At 38.1% G+C, this 17,619-nt stretch overlaps 1 protein-coding gene across 4 annotated transcripts in view; it reads right to left on the bottom strand.

Annotated features, from left to right (window-relative positions):
- Window positions 1-17,619, bottom strand: part of kcnq2a (potassium voltage-gated channel, KQT-like subfamily, member 2a) — a 111,162-nt gene that overhangs the window by 62,987 nt on the left and 30,556 nt on the right. For all 4 annotated transcript variants that reach the window (XR_012051132.1, XM_061985628.2, XM_061985629.2 and 1 more), the window contains exons 2-4: window positions 840-930; window positions 652-778; window positions 417-592 (exon numbers count right to left, since the gene is read on the bottom strand). Coding sequence is in view for 3 of the 4 variants with exons in the window: in XM_061985628.2 (XP_061841612.1) it covers window positions 417-592; window positions 652-778; window positions 840-930 (394 nt within the window). In the remaining variant the exon portion in view is untranslated. The remainder of the gene's footprint in view (window positions 1-416; window positions 593-651; window positions 779-839; window positions 931-17,619) is intronic.

Here is a 17,619-nt window from a genome sequence, read left to right as displayed (position 1 = left end):
TTTTCCTTGGGAAACCAGGGCGCACGAGTGCTGCCGGCACCGGAGGGGCTGCGGTTCATTGAGAAGAAACAAATTCCAGCATGTACTGTGACATTGTGAAGCAAAGCATCATTTCTTTTCCTTGGAAAACCTGGCCGCACGAGTGCTGCCGGCACCCTTGGAGCTGCGGTTCAATGAGAAGAAACTAATTCCAACATGTACTGTGACATTGTGAAGCAGAGCATCATTGTCTTCCTTGGGAAACCTGGCCGCACGAGTGCTGCCGGCACCGGACGAGCTGCGGTTCATCGAGAAGAAACAAATTCCGACATGTACTGTGACATTGTGAAGCATGGCAGTTTTTGAGTGTTGCTGCCAGCTATTTCAAGAACATTGTCTGTGTGTGATACAGCTGTACACTGACTAATCTAAAGTACCTTGCTGTGGGCGTAGACGACTGAGCCCAGCAGCTTCCAGGTGCCACCGCGGCGGTCCATACGCAGCATCCGCAGGATCTGCAGGAACCTCAGGCTCCTGATGGCCGAGGTGGCGAAGACGTTGCCCTGCGAGCCGGCCGCCAGCACCGACACCGAGGCCACCAGCACCATCATGTCTGAGGGGAGAGGGAGAGAGAGTTGGCGCGCTCGAGTGCTCCAAACACACAATAATCACCTATGACGCAGAAAGGCTTCCGGGCAAATTTCAGCCGCCCTCTCCATCCGCGGTATCGACAGCAGCACCCGGCCGCCCAAATCCTGGCAATGTACTCCACGCCGAACACCACGATGGTCACCAGTTCCTGTGACAGGGAAGGGACGGGTGAGGACGTGCAGTGACGAGTGTTTGTGGGAAATACCCACCAGGATGTACAAGGCACTCTCTGAGCTATTCTTGAACTCTCGAATGGTGGCGAAGACGGAGAGAATGAGACAGGAGAAGACCAGGAGGAAGCTGAAGTGAAAGAAGAAGCGAGGGAAGGAAATCATACTTTCAATCAGACATCAATCATTTTGTTACAAACTCATGTCAAGGGTGACATCTCCTTTTGTAACAGTTATTATAGTTACTTGTTACTTTAACAAAAAAGTAATTGAATTACTAACGGAATTACTCTTTAATAAATGTAATTCATTACTAGGGAAAGTAATTCATACCTCACTTTAAAAAAACTTTTGCAACAGTGAACACTGTACAGTGTTCTGAAAAATATAGTTACTTGTTACTTTACCAAAAAGTAATTAAGTTAAGAACAGAATTACTCTTTAATAAATGTAATTCATTACTAGAGAAAGTAATTTATACGTTACTTAAAAAAAAACATTTGTAACATTGAACAACATACAGTGAAAATTACTTTTAAGAACATAATAATTATTGTTACTTTACCAAAAAAGTAATTGAATTTCTAACGGACTTACTATGTAATAAATGTAATTCATTACTAGGGAAAGTAATTTATATGTTACTTAACAACATTTTTTTTTGTTCTGAAAAGTACTTTTAAAAACATATTATAGTTACTTGTTACTTTACCAAAAAGTAATTGAGTTACGAACAGAAGTACTCTTTAATAAATGTAATTAATTACTTGGGTAAGTAATGTATATGTTAGTTTAAAAAAAACTTTTGTTACAGTGAACAATATACAGTGTTCTGAAAAGTACTTTTAAAAACATAATATTTATAGTTACTTGTTACTTTACCAAAAAAGCAATTGAGTTACTAACATAATTACTCTTGAATAAATGTAATTCATTACTAGGAAAAGTAATTTGTATGTTAGTTTAAAAAAACAACTTTTGTAACAATGAACAAAATACAGTGCCTGAAAATTACTTTTAAAAACATATTATAGTTACTTCTTACTTTACCAAAAAAGTAATTGAGTTAAGAACAGAATTACTATTTAATAAATGTAATTCATTGCTAGGGAAAGCAATTTATATGTTAGTTAAAAAAATTTTTTTGTAACAGTGAACAATATACAGTGTTCTGAAAAGTACTTTTAAAAACATTATAGTTACTTGTTACTTTACCAAAAAGTAATTTAGTTAGTGATGGAATGACTCTTTAATAAATTTACTTCATTGCTAGGGAAAGTAATTTATTTGTTACTTAAAAAACAACAACTTTTGTAACAGTGAACAATATATAATGTTCTGAAAAGTAATTTAAAAAACATAATAATTATAGTTACTTGTTACTTTACCAAAAAAGTAATTGAATTACTAAAGGAATAACTATTTAATAAATGTAATTCATTACCAGTGTTGGGACTAACGCGTTACTGTAACGCCGTTATTTTCGGCGGTAACTAGTAATCTAACGCGTTATTTTTTATATTCAGTAACTCAGTTACTGTTGCTACTTGATACGTTACTGCGTTATTTTACGTTATTTTTTATGTAGTATCGGCTAGAAACAGAAGATCTGAGTGTGTTTTATTGGAGCGCTGCGGTGTCGTCCTTCTGTGTCACAAGGAATAGAAAAGGCGTGTGGGTGGGGGCGGGGGGAGGGGGCTCCCAGACCATAGTTGAGGAGCCAGGGGAAACGTTCCTCCAGGGCCGATGTACTAAGGGGCTAACAACCTTCACTTTACCCGGCAGTGGGTCTTTACAGCTCCGGACTCGAGGGTGAATGACGAGGCCGGCGTTTTGTTGCAACTTTGTGACTTTTTTGGTGTCTTGCACGTAGCCATCCACCAAGCTAGATCACCTGCACGCACTCACTGTTGCCGCTCCCTCACATCTCTCGCCCACTCACTCACTGACGTCACTCACCTCCCATGCTGTCATATCCTAAAGGGCCACATGTTACGATCCGCTGCCCGGATCATAGTTTGTTTGTTTGAGTCACATGTGTTTTCAGCACCTTGAGTTTCGTTTATTTCTGTTGCCATGACGGCAGATTGTATACACCTGCCTCTGGTTAGTGTCCGGGACGCGCACCTGTTGCCCGGGCGCTAATCAGAGGGCTATTTAGTCTTTGGCCTGGCCTCACTCGGTCTGGCTTACGAGTTTGTTCCCATGCAACAGATAACGACAACTTTGATTCCCGCTAGCTTTTCACGCTATGCCATTTTGCCTGCTAGCTCCCACGCTAGTCCTTTTGTTTTTGCCTTTTGCTATTTGCACGTCTTTTGTTCGTTCCCCGTACGATTTATATTTTCAATAAATTATTTTCCTACCTGCAAGCTGTGTCCGAAGCCGTCTGCATCCTTGGGAGAACCACACCCGCATCACTATGCGACCACGTCGTTTCACCACACACACACACACACACACACATACGCTACTCTCATAACAACCAACAAGACATCATGGCGAAGCCAGAAGTTGAGTTTCTTAACATGGAGACATTCTCAATACTTTTCTTTTGTCGAGCACAAAGAAAAGAACATTTTAGTTAAATGTAAGTTGTGTCTTGGATCAAAGATCCCATCTACTTAAAGTTCAAGTTAAAGTGCCAATGATTGTCACACACACACTAGGTGTTGCGAAATTATTCTGTTCATTTGACCCATCACCCTTGATCATCCCCTGGGAGGTGAGGGGAGCAGTGAGCAGTAGCAGTGACCGTGCCCAGGAATACTGCCCAAAACAGCAATTCAAATCTGCTGAAACAACTACATAAGCAACATGCTTCGACGAAGCTAGTAAAGAGAGACACAGACTCCGATGCCACTTCACTTCCACTTAAGGATTTTGACGGAGGGACTGCTAGCCAGGACAACATTGATAGAGCCATTGCAGCGTTTGTGCTAGAAGACATGCAGGCTATTTCTACAGTGGAGTCACCCGCTTTCAGGCAGCTAATTAGCATGATACCGGCGTCAAACAGCAAATGGCACGGAAAACATGTTCCAAGTACCTGGACAGTGAGTACATAAACATGGAAAGCGAGCTAAAGAAAACACTCCAAACTCTGCCTCTGCTCATCATTCATCACTGAAGATACACACTCTGTTAATTCTCTTATATACTCTTTCATTCTAGACTTCTAGAGTGTTTGATTATCACATCACTCTAAATGTATAGACTATAAAGTTCACAAACATAAAGAGGGATGCTGGTGGGCCAGGGCAATCTTTCCTTATCTCTAAACTAACACTGGGGAAATGCGTAGAGTGTTCTAGGCTTCAGTACAGTGTTGATCTCCTGAATACATGATTTTATTTCCGAATTCCTTGAGAGAAAAAAAATGCCTGGTTAGGCTTTGTGTATGTCATGTGTGCCTTCCTTGGGTGAAGCCAGGTTTATAGCTATGTTGTTATTATACTGTTTGTTACTTTTGTATGTTATGTTGCAGCTATTTAAAATAGTTTTGTCAATTTGTTCTGGCCTGAAATAAACTGGCCCTTTGAAACATATCTGTCTTTGTGTGTTGTATGTAGACCACATTGCTTTCTGAGTTCAGTGACGCAAATGCATGTGAAGTTGATCAACAGATTGTATTATTCTCCAGTGCAATAAGAGTACTGAAATGAAGGCTAAAAGGGCATTAATAGGAGCCTTAAAAAAAGAAGAAGAAAAAAAGAAGTACCGGTAACTAAATAGTTACTTTTCACAGTAATGCATTACTTTTTGGTGTAAGTAACTGAGTTAGTAACTGAGTTACTTTTGGGGAAAAAAGTAACTAGTAACTGTAACTAGTTACTGGTTTTCAGTAACTAACCCAACACTGTTCATTACTACGTAAAGTAATTTATACGTTACTTAAAAAATAACTTTTGTAACAGTGAACAATATACAGTGCTCTGAAAAGTACTTTTAAAACATATTATAGTTACTTGTTACTTTAACAAAAAAGTAATTGAGTTTCTAACAGAATTACTATTTAATAAATGTAATTCATTACTAGGGAAAGTAATGTATAAGTTACTTAAAAAAAACTTTTGTAACAGTGAACAATATACAGTGTTCTGAAAAGTACTTTTAAAAACATAATAATTATAATTACTTGTTACTTTACCAAAAAAGTAATTGAGTTACTAACAGAATTACTCTTAAATAAATGTAATTCATTACTAGGAAAAGTAATTTATATGTTAGTTAAAAAAACAACAACTTTTGTAACAGTGAACAAAATACAGTGCCTGAAAATTACTTTTAAAAACATATATTTATTCATACTTGTTAGTTTACCAAAAAAGTAATTGAGTTACAAACAGAATTACTATTTAAATAAAATTAATTGCTCGGGTAAGTAATTTATATGTTAGTTTAAAAAAAAACTGTTGTAACAGTGAACAATAAGCAGTGTTCTGAAAAATACTTTTAAAAAACATTATAGTTAGTTGTTACTTTATCAAAAAAGTAATTTAGTTACTAACAGAATTACTCTTTAATAAATGTACTTCATTGCTGGGAAAAGTAATTTATTCGTTATTTAAAAAAAACATTTTTTAACAGTGCACAATATACAATGTTCTGAAAAGTACTTTTAAAAACATAATAATTATAGTTACTTGTTACTTTACCAAAAAAGTAATTGAATTACTAAAGGAATTACTATTTAATAAATGTAATTCATTACTAGGGAAAGTAATTCATGTTAGTTAAAAAAAACAAAAACCTTTGTAACAGTGAACAAAATACAATGTTCTGAAAATTACTTTTAAAAACATAATAATTATAGTTACTTGTTACTTTACCACAAAAGTAATTGAATTACTAACGGAATTAGTATTTAATACATGCAATTCATTACGAGGGAAAGTCATTTATACGTTACTCAAAAAAAAACCTTTTGTAACAGTGAACAATACACAGTGTTCTGAAAATTACTTTTATTAACATAATTATAGTTACTTGTTACTTTACCAAAAAGTAATTGACTTACAAACAGAATTACTCTTTAATAAGTTATAAATCCATTACTAGGGAAAGTAATTTATACGTTACTTAAAAAAACAAAACTTTTGTAACATAGAACAATATACAGTGTTCTGAAAAGTACTTTTAAAAACATAATAATTATAGTTACTTGTTACTTTACCAAAAAAGTAATTGAGTTACTAACAGAATTACTCTTAAATAAATGTAATTCATTACTAGGGAAAGTAATTTATACGTTACTTAAAAAAAACCTTTTGTAACAGTGAACAAAATACAGTGCCTGAAAATTACTTTTAAAAACATATTATAGTTCCTTGTTAGTTTACCAAAAAAGTAATTGAGTTACTAACAGAATTACTATATAATAAATGTAATTCATTGCTAGGGTAAGTAATTTATATGTTAGTTAAAAAAGCATTTTGTAACAGTGAACAATATAGAGTGTTCTGAAAAGTACTTTTAAAAACATTATAGTTACTTGTTACTTTACCAAAAAGTAATGTAGTTACTAATGGAATTACCCTTTAATAAATGTACTTCATTGCTAGGGAAAGTAATTTATACGTTACTTAAAAAACAAAAACTTTTGTAACAGTGAACAATATACAGTGTTCTGAAATTTTATTTTAAAAACATATAGTTACTGGTTACTTTACCAAAAAAGTAATTGAATTACTAACGGAATTACTATTTCATAAATGTAATTTATTACTAGAGAAAATAATTCATACGTTAGTTAAAAAAAAACGTAAATATCTGGCATATACATTTGGGAGATGTTTAATATAAAAGCAAGTCTGCGGTGTCTGTGCTTTTAAAAAGCGGGGCCTGTTGCCTCGTGACGTCATCGAGGGTTGTGTTTGCTAGCTTTAGCCAGTGTGTCAGCTCTAATGTCAGCTCTTTGGAATCTTTTCACCGGATTGTGTTACCTCTGCCTAATAAAAAAGATGGAATGTTCTTCTGTGGCGGTCATATCTCCTTGTCAACAAACAGGGTATTGTTTGGATAGCAAGTTTGTGTGACTTCAGTCATTGATTTGTTGTCCGTTATTCCCATCGTGTATGTGTGCGCATATTGTCGTCTGCTGTATCAGTGTGATGGTGCCTCTTCTTGTTTGATATCAAGTTCACTTTAGTGTGATACTGCTTGTCGCTTCCACCAGTAAAACGATATTTCCTGGATTGAACTTGTTGCACTTACGATGCTGTCTTGTTGGCAAGACAAAACCACATCAAAAGTAGCGTGCCACGATACATCAAGCTATCAACGGTGTTGTAACGGACCTAAAAGTAATTAGATTACTGGTTACTGGTAAAGTATTAAATAAGGCTGTTTATTACCAACACTGACAATACACAAGTATAAATGTACAGTATAGGGATTTGCCTCATGATACTGTTACACAATTAATTATGCAAACTAACTTTATTTGATTATTATATATATATTACCGTAAATTACGAACTATAAGACGCTACTATTTTCCTACACTTTGAACTCTGCGGCTTATGGATTTTTCTTCGCTGATGGCCATAATGCAAATAGTTTTCATTAAACACATGCAAGGACACTGAAACTATGTGTTATTGTTTGTGCTAAGGCGCCATATTTTATACGAGTTCGCTGCTGGGTGAATGCCTGCAGTGTTTCCTGCTGTTTAAATCAGCGAACCGGAAGTAGAAGTGCCATTCCGCCTTCTAATCGTCCATAGCGTTTCTACTCAGGTGGATTCTTCATTCATAACTCCAAGCAACATTTGTAAGTTTTACAATACAGCTAAAACAATTCTCACCACATTTGTACGTGCTATTGTAATGTAATCAAGGTAGCGTTTTTAGAATTAGCTAATATGCTAACACGTTTACGAGTATCTGTGTTAATACCAACAACTTACAACAGCATTCTTTTTGTGTTGTTTCAGTTTCACAAATTCCTTCTTTAAATTCACCAAAACGTCACTGTGAAGTTATCGCGTCTGTTTAGCTGATTGGAGAACTGGCTTGCGCAGCTAGTGGGTCCATGACCATGACTTCTGTTTTGTTTGATCAGCTGTTTTACTGCCGTGTTACTGACACCGTTTGGAAACAATTAAGGTACGTAAATAAACATTTAAAAAATATTTCTGTGTAAATAAATCATTTCACAACATATATATCTGCAACTTGTAGTCCGATGTGGCTAATATATGGGTAACAAATTCTAAAATTTTAGTGGGTGTGGCTTATATACCGCTCTATAGTTGGAAAGTACGGTATTTCCAGGCTTTTGCGGGTGGATAAAAATGATGAGGCAGGCCAGATCTTTTCCCCAATCTAATCAGGCAAAAGAACTAGGCCACTGTAAAACAGATGCAAACACTTCCATCGATCATCTTAGCCAGCTCTCTATACACATTACGTCGGCCTCCTTGGATGACTAATGGCGAGGTTTAACATGAAATTGAAGAGAGAGGAAGGAGGGAAGGAATTAGGAAGGGACAGTGGGTGAATGTCAGCTTGTTAGTAGACGCCAGCAGATCTCATACAGCACACATCAGGGGCCTCATGTATTAAGTGTGCTTTTTCCACAGCAAAGTTGAGATGCGTCACGAGTGAAATGAGCGTGGAAATGTGCTCACTACATGGCAGGAGTACGCACATTTAATTTTCAACAATGTCAAAAAGATTTAGGTAAGGACTTAACCTTTATAATTTTATTGGTATTTGAAAGGACTTAAGTCTGTCACTGAAGTTGTGTTTCAACTTCCACGCAACTGTTGGCCATACTTCTTGACTTCATTCTTCTGCACTTCCTGCTGTGTAAGAGGAACAACGCTGATTGGACATTTTTATGACTTCAAGGCGCACTTCAAATCCTTTCATTTTCTCAAACGTCGACAGTGCGCCTTATAGGGAAGTCTCTAGGGATGATGTTCGTTAAGAAATTATCGATGTCGATGCCATCATCGAATCTTCTTATCGAACCGATTCCTTATCGAATCTCTTATGGAATCCAGATAGGTTGTTGTTGTTGTTGTTCCGAAAGCCGTAGATGTTATGTGACTGGGCTGGCACGCTGTTTATATTGAGGAAAAGCGGACGTGACTGAGGACAGCATGCAGACGTTAAAAGGGTGAAGGTTTCAGGTGAGAGAGGACGCTAAAGGCACGCCCTCAGTGAGCTTATAGTGCTGCTATATGCGTTGTAAATAAAAAAATTGCAGACAAACTAGACAACTTGTCTTTTAGTAGTAAGTAAACAAACAAAGGCTCCTAATTAGTCTGCTGACATATGCAGTAACATATTGTGTCATTTATCATTCTATTATTTTGTCAACATTATGAGGGACAAACTGTAAAAATTGATTATTAATCTACTTGTTCATCTACATCTGCTTATTTTCTGTTTCAACAAGTTCTATCAAGTTAACAACAAGTTAAAATGTAATCACTTATTTTTCTGTTGTTTGATACTTTACATTAGTTTTGGATGATACCACACATTTAGGTATCGATCCGATACCAAGTAGTTACAGGATCATACTTTGGTCATATTCAAAGTCCTCATGTGTCCAGGGACATATTTCCTGACTTTATAAACATATGAAAAAAGATTTTGTGACGATAAAAAATATCCATGTAATCATAGTAGTATCGACTCGATACGCTCTTGTACTTGGTATCATTACAGTGGATGTCAGGTGTAGATCCACACATGGCATTTGTTTACATTAAGGAACAACGTCATTAGCGGTGACCCCGGTGAGCTACGGTGTGTAGTGACGCATGTTTAGCTATTCCTCGTCCTCCAGTGATAATGATAATTGTAAGAAACTTACTTTATTTGTCGCCATGGAGACAAGGATTAGTGATTTAGAAGTAGCTAAAACACTGCCGACTGCGGATGGATGTTAGCCGCTAGCTAGCTAGCCATGTCTTAAAGCACCTCTTCCTGAGGGCGTTTCAGTGTTATAACTTCACCTTTATCTTTACTTTTTAGGCCAAAATGCGTCCACTCTCCCTTTTCTGTCTACACACTGTGTCTGCTTGTAAGTTCTCCGTGTGTGTGCGCTGCCGAACATGCTCCTCTGCTCCTAAAACCAGCAATGTCATTACGTGACAACGTGCCGTCATGCCTGTTAAAAAAATGGGGAACCGGTACTTTTCAAGTAGAGTATAGTACCGTTTTTGATTAATTAGCTCCGCAATACTATACTAGTACCGGTCTACTGTACAACACTAGCGCCTTATAACGCGGTGCGTCCAGTGCATATTAACTCTGGTTGTGTTTCCCGACCTCGAAGCTATTTATTTGGGGTAATGATAAGAGTGACCAGAAGATGGCAGTCACACATAAGATCCACGTATAGAAAGAATATGGTCAAGTCAGTTTTAAAATGGCGCCCTGTGAGAGGCTTTAGGAGATCCTTTGACTACACTGTCTCTGTGTTGAAGCACAAGCTACTTGGTGGCGCTAAAGAGGTTTTTTTCCGGCCCACGTGATGAGTTTGCCAAGTGTAAAAATTAGCTGCTTTTTTTTTTTTAAGTGAAAGAAACTGCTGTTCTAAATGTGTCCACTGGATGTCACAATAGCAATTCTGTTAAGCAAGCAAACAGGGCCAAGCAAGAGGTACAAAGTAAAGCGTGACTGTGGCTCCTCCTCCTCGATCCTCATGAAATTTAAAACCTGCCGTTTTATGTCTTCTGCTTCGAACACATGGTCATTTGGCACCCTCGTTGCTCCAAAATGTCTCCTTTTGAATAGTTTTGAATCCGTTTCTTACGGTTTGTTGACTTAGCACTGGATTGATACATGGACATGACAAAGGAGGTATTTGATACCTAGAAGACTTTACATGTTGTGTTTTTTTGTCCAATCCCAGAAAGACTGTGACTTAAAAGTTTAATCCTGGCTTTGTAGAGATACAGACAAAGTCTAAGATCATTGTGTTTTTGAAACTGCACCAATTTTCTTAGAATTTTCGACAAACTTGAAGTGTTTTGTATAGAGGATTATTTATGATTTGTACGTTTTCAGAATGTGCTTGTTCTATTTTTGGCCAAAGTAAAACAAAGAAAACAATCTGGAGTTGTCTTTATTTTTAAGTTATCATGCCATGATTTTACCATTACAGCCCCCTTGGGAATAGATTTTCCTCCATGCGGCCCCGAAGCTAAAATGACTCTGACACCCCTGGTTTAAAGGGTTGATCTCACCGCATTGAGGACCAGACTTGAAGTCCGGGGCGGGGAAGAGTCACCCAGGTTTCATTCCATGGTCTAAGTCCCATTAGGCTACTGTTTATTTACCTGCATCTGTGCAGATTTAAGCCTATTTTGAAAGGTTCGGAGGCAAATATAAAAGCAATCACGAAAAAAATATTTTAATTAGGATGGAGTGGATATTTACACTTTTAAGAAGAATATGTTTAAAAAGATTTAAACCATTTATCATCACCAAGAGGTTACTGCTACCTCACTTCACTTGACACTCAGTACTTAGAAGAGAAATGTTTGGAGGCACATCAGGTCCACAAATTAAACATTAATGGGTTAAAGACAAAGTTGGACTTATTGTTGCATGGCTAAGTAATGTATTTGATTGACATAACGAGTGCTGCTGTGATCGTGACGCTAATGAAGTGAATTATATTTATATAGCGCTTTTCTCTAGTGACTCAAAGCGCTTTTACATAGTAAACCCCAATATCTAAGTTACATTTAAACCAGCGTGTGTGGCACTGGGAGCAGGTGGGTAAAGTGTCTTGCGCATGAGAAAAAAAGTTTGTTTGCAGTTGATTTCCTGCTACAAATATTAGTCTCATCTACAATTCATGTCTGTAGTTGTTTTTATGATGTGAAGTTCCTATTTTGTCTCATTATTTAGCTGTAGATGTTGTTCAGCAATGTTTGCTAGCGACATCAAGATTCACTATATGCTGTTGAGATTACAAGAGATTTGTAGTTTATTAATACTATGAAGGATATTTCCTTCATGCCAACAAATCTCACCAAAGACGCCGTGTCCAATAAAGCACTTTACTTTCCTGCACAATAACAACTTATACTTTTAGTTTCTGTTATGAAAATGAACAACAAAATATGGTGTATTGGACCAACAATCACAATATTTATTACCAGGACTTAAAACGACGTTAGTTTATTTACACACGGGTCTTTAGTTATATTTAGGTGTAGCTACCACAAAAAGATCTCGTCTTTTCTTTACGTTTAGTTCTGCTCTCAAACACTACTAATATAGTAGAGATCAGTGTTGGCGCTAGGAATTTTCAAAATGGGGTCCCAGGGACCCCATCAAGTCATAAGAATGGGGTCCCACTTTTGTCTAAGCGTTTTGAAAACAAATGATAAATGTATGCATTATCCTGTTATATCTCACATTCTATATTGTGTTTTAGAAAAAAGGTTGTCATAAAGGGTACTTAATTCATTAAAAAAATACAAAAGAAAACACGTTTATCCGTCCATCAATTTTTCTACCGCTTGTCCCCTTTTCTGCATATGTAAATGTATGTACATATGTACACTTTCATGGCAAATAATGCCAACAAACTTAGAATTTTGCAAGTTAGTTTCAATGTCATTTAATACATCTCTGGCTTGGTAATGGCCATAAGCTGTGTGTTCCCCTTTAAGAATGGCGGTATGTGGGGTGAGTGACGTGTGTAAGTGAGTGGGCAAGTTAGGAGAGGGAGCGTTAGCATGTTCAGGAGTGTTAATAGCATGGTGGATGTCCACTTGGCTTTGTGGAAAACATAAATAAAGAGTTGTAACAAATCCACCAAAGAGCGGAACTGTAGGGACCCACCTGCCGGGTAAAGTGGAGGGTGTTGCCCCCGAGAATATATCGGCCCTGGTGGGAACGTCTCCCCCGCACTCCTCGACCCCGGTCTGGGAGCCCACAAGCAGGAAAGGTGTAACATGATGTTTTTTGGTGCCTGGTGAGGCTGGATCTTTGAAAATCAGTGCACCCGCTCGTAAAGATGTTCTTTTTATTAGCCCATTTACATGGCGTGCAAAACATCTGTCCATCGTCATAAGTGAGCCATTTGCTGAAAAGTGGCTCCTGAAGCCACTTTTCATTGAAGCTTTGCTTCTTGAGTTTATTGCTCGCCATGACCAAAATAATAACACGCAGGAGTCGGTAAAAAAAAAAAAAAAAAGCGTCCCGGGGATACGCGGATGTCCGGAAATGCGCGTGCTTTAAGATTTCAATGCGTAAAAAGACAGAAAAAGTGCGTTAACGCCAACAGTGAGAGAATAAACGGGATTGCATCACAGAAAGATTCTCAAACAAATCAAACCTTTTACAAAGTGATTACTGCAGACCCCAGCATGGTCCGATTGTATTCCACAAGATGATGAATGTGATATTTTTTAAGAGACATTTCCTTCCACGCACTTTCATTTTTCCCTGGCTTTATTAACCACTTCTTTCAGAACTCTATGAAATATTTTTTCTATTTCCTATTTGAACGACTGGAACACCCAAGAACAGAACAGCAATACGACATTTTCTGATCAAACTCTACACATTGTTTTAATGCTGCGCGCTAGCTGCTTGACCATGGCGTCAATTACGGATGTGACGTCATATGCAATCTCTTTCAGTCCAGCGCGCAAACAAAGTAACCAATTTAGTATAGCGCCAGATGCTGAACCCACTACTTCACGGCCGCTAGTTGCACCTGGTAAGGACCTGGGGTTCTTCACCCGTCTTATTTAGTGCTGGGAAGTAGGATCTGGTAAATAGGGTGTACAATAACTTAAAAGGAGTTCACTTGGACTGTATACTGCAGAGATAGGTGTGGACTGCAGGTTGATGCCCCCTGTTCAATAAATGACAATAGCAAGTACAGGTTAGCAAGTAGGCCCTTTGATGTTTCATTGAGAATATAGAACATTATTACCATGGCGCTCAAAAATCTGTCAAAATGTCTTAGTACGACTTTGGTAAGCTAATGGATGGACATTACGACTACTGTAGTCAGACGTATTGTGCTTCAACATACGGGATGATTACTTATGTTTAAAGTAACTTTTACTTCAAATGAATATCGGCTCGACAACTAATAATCAGTATTGGCCCTGGAAAAAAACACATCCGTTGACCTATAATGAAAACCAATGTCAAAGATTCCTCTACAAAATGCTGCGGCAAAGCGAAATGAGCAAAGTGAAAATTGATCCAGGTTGGAACCAGCGTTGGTATCATTTGACATTAGATCCTATATTCGGCAGTGGTTGTGTTGGTCAATACACCACAAGGACAGAAGCTTGAATCCATTATGTTGGGAAATGAATAAGTCATATTTGGGCGGTGTACTCATTTACTCAACCAGGCCAAGTAACTCATTTGGGACGACGGACGTAAATAAGGGAAGACTGTGGATGGATTAAAAAAAGAAAGGCCTGATTAAAACAACCGGAATGTCATCAGTTTTAGCAACATCCAGTAGAGAAGGTAAATCTATTCATCCAGTCCAAGAGGATGATTATTCAGGGTTTTTCCACACTAAACTTAAGTAAAAGATGGTTTCTGCACGCACGCCTTTGAATGACTTGCAGCGGCCAGCAATTCATTGGCTGCCAGATAAGCGGATTAGAAGAACTCTCCTGGAAGGAATCCAGTGCTTAGCTAATGGGGAGTGCCTAGTGCAGGGGTGCCACACTTCTTCAGCACTTTTTAAATAACCAAGTCATCTGCATATATACATAAATATATGTTTAGATATATATACATATATACATATACATATGTATATACACGCCGGATTGTAGTCAGCTGGAGGCGTGTCTTAATGAAATTAAACAACGGATATTTGCTAACTTTTTGCAACTCAACGCTAAGAAAACGGAAATGCTGATTATCGGAAATGCTGCTTATCGGTCCTGCTGGACACCGCCACCTATTTAATAATACCACCTTAACATTTGACAACCAAACAATTACACAAGGCGACTCGATAAAGAATCTAGGTATTTACTTCGACCCCCCTCTCTCGTTTGAGTCACACATCAAGAGTGTTTGTTACTAAAACTGCCTCCTTTCATCTCCGTAATATCGCTAAAATTCGTTCCATTTTGTCCACTAGCGACGCTGAGATCATTATTTATGCGTTAGTTACGTCTCGTCTCGATTACTGTAACGTATTATTTTCAGGTATCCCTATGTCTAGCATTAAAACATTACAGTTGGTACAAAATGTGGCTGCTAGACTTTTAACAATAAGAAATGTTATCATATTACGCCTTTACTGTATATACCTTTATATACAAACACACACATATATATATATATATATATATATATATATATATATATATATATATATATATATATATATATATATATATATATATACACACATACATACAGTATATACAGTTAGGTCCATAAATATTTGGACATTGACACAATTGTCAGTATTCCAGCTCTGTACAACACCACAATGAATTTGAAATGAAACAATCAAGATGTGCTTTAATTTGAGGGTATTTACATCCAAATCAGGTGAACGGTGTAGGAATTACAACACATTTTATATGTGCCTTCCACTTTTTAAGGGACCAAAAGTAATTGGACAAACTAACAATCATAAATCAAATTGTCACTTTTTAATACTTTGTTGCAAATCCTTTGCAGTCAATGACAGCCTGAAGTGTGGAACACATAGACATCACCAGACGCTGGGTTTGGTCCATGGTGATGCTCTGCCGGGCCTCTGTTGCAGCGGTCTTCACTTCCTGCTTGTTCTTTGGGCGTTTTCCCTTCAGTTTCGTCTTCAGCAAGTGAAATTCATGCTCAATGGGATTCAGGTCAGGTGATTGACTTGGCCATTGCAGAACATTCCATTTCTTTGCCTTAAAAAACTCTTTGGTTGCTTTCGCAGTATGCTTCGGGTCATTGCCCATCTGCATTGTGAAGCGCCGTCCAATGAGTTTTGAAGCATTAGGCTGAATATGAGCAGATAGTATTGCCCCAAACACTTCAAAATTCATTCTACTGCTTTTGTCAGCTGTCACATCATCAATAGATATAAGAGATCCAGTTCCACTGGCAGCCATGCATGCCACTACCACCACCATGCTTCATTGATGAGGTGCTATGCTTTGGATCTTGAGCAGTTCCTTGCCTTCTGCATACTCTTCTCTTTCCATAATTTTGGTACAAGTTGATCTTTGTCTCATCTGGCCATAAGTTGTTGTTCCAGAACTGCACAGGCTCTTTTACGTGTTTCTTGGCAAACTCTAATCTGGCCTTCCTGTTTTTGAGGCTCACCAATGGTTTACGCCTTGTGATGAAGCCTCTGTATTTCCGCTGGTGAAGTCTTCTCATAATTGTTGACTTGGACACAGATACACCTACCTCTTGGAGAGTTTTCTTCATCTGGCCAACTGTTGTGAAGGGCTTTTTCTTGACAAGGAAAGGTATTTGTCTGTCATCCACCACACTTGTTTTCCGTGGTCTTCCAGGTCTTTGGGTGTTGCTGAGCTTAGCAGTGCGCTCTCTCTTTTTAAGAATGTACCAAACCGTTGATTTGGCCACACCTCATGTTTTTGCTATCTCTCTGATGGCTTTGTTTTGATTTTTCAGCCCAATGATGGCTTGCTTCACTGATATGGACAGCTCTTTGGACTTCATATTGAGAGGTGACCTCCCCAGATTCCAAACTAATATACCACACTTGAAATGACATCTAGGCCTTTTATCTGCTCTTTGTAAATTAAGTAAATGAAAAAAACAAGGGAATAACACACATCTGGCTATGGAACAGCTGAGTAGCCAATTGTCCAATTACTTTTGGTCCCTTAAAAAGTGGAAGGCACATATAAAATGTGTTGTAATTCCTACACCGTTCACCTGATTTGGATGTAAATACCCTCAAATTAAAGCTCAAAGTCTGCACTTAAAACACATCTTGATTGTTTAATTTCAAATCCATTGTGGTGTTGTACAGAGCTGGAATACTGAAAATTGTGTCAATGTCCAAATATTTATGGACCTAACTGTATATATATAACAATACTAGCTGACCTGCACTGGCTTCCTGTGCACTTAAGATGTGACTTTAAGGTTTTACTACTTACGTATAAAATACTACACGGTCTAGCTCCAGCCTATCTTGCTGATTGTATTGTACCATATGTCCCGGCAAGAAATCTGCGTTCAAAGAACTCCGGTTTATTAGTGATTCCCTGAGCCCAAAAAAAGTCTGCGTGCTATAGAGTGTTTTCTGTTTAGCTCCAGTACTCTGGAATGCCCTCCCGGTAACAGTTAGAGATGCTACCTCAGTAGAAGCATTTAAGTCCCATCTTAAAACTCATTTGTATACTCTAGCCTTTAAATAGATCCCCCTTTTAGACAAGTTGATCTGCCGTTTCTTTTCTGCTCTTCCCCTCTCTCCTTTGTGGAGCGGGGGGGCACAGATTCGGTGACAACAGATGACGCGCGAGCTGTCCTAAGTCGGGACCCAGGGTGGACCACTCATCAGTTGTGGACGTCTCTGCTCTGCTGACCTGTCTCCACTCAAGATGATCTCCTGCTGGCCCCACTAAGGACTGGACTCTCAAACTATAAACTAGATCCACTATGGACTGGACTCTCTCACTATTATGTTAGATCCACTATGGACTGGACTCTCACAATATTATGCTAGATCCACTCGACGTCCATTGCAATGGTCGCCCAACGGGGGGTCCCCACGTCTGCGGTCCCCTCCAAGGTTTCTCATTGTCATCCCATTGGGTTGAGTTTTTTCTTGCCCTGATGTGGGATTTGAGCCGAGGATGTTGTTGTGGTTT

The sequence above is a fragment of the Nerophis lumbriciformis genome, linkage group LG23 (genome assembly GCF_033978685.3).
Source record: "Nerophis lumbriciformis linkage group LG23, RoL_Nlum_v2.1, whole genome shotgun sequence".
Taxonomy (NCBI): domain Eukaryota; kingdom Metazoa; phylum Chordata; class Actinopteri; order Syngnathiformes; family Syngnathidae; genus Nerophis; species Nerophis lumbriciformis.
This window is presented reverse-complemented; position numbering and strand designations above follow the sequence as displayed.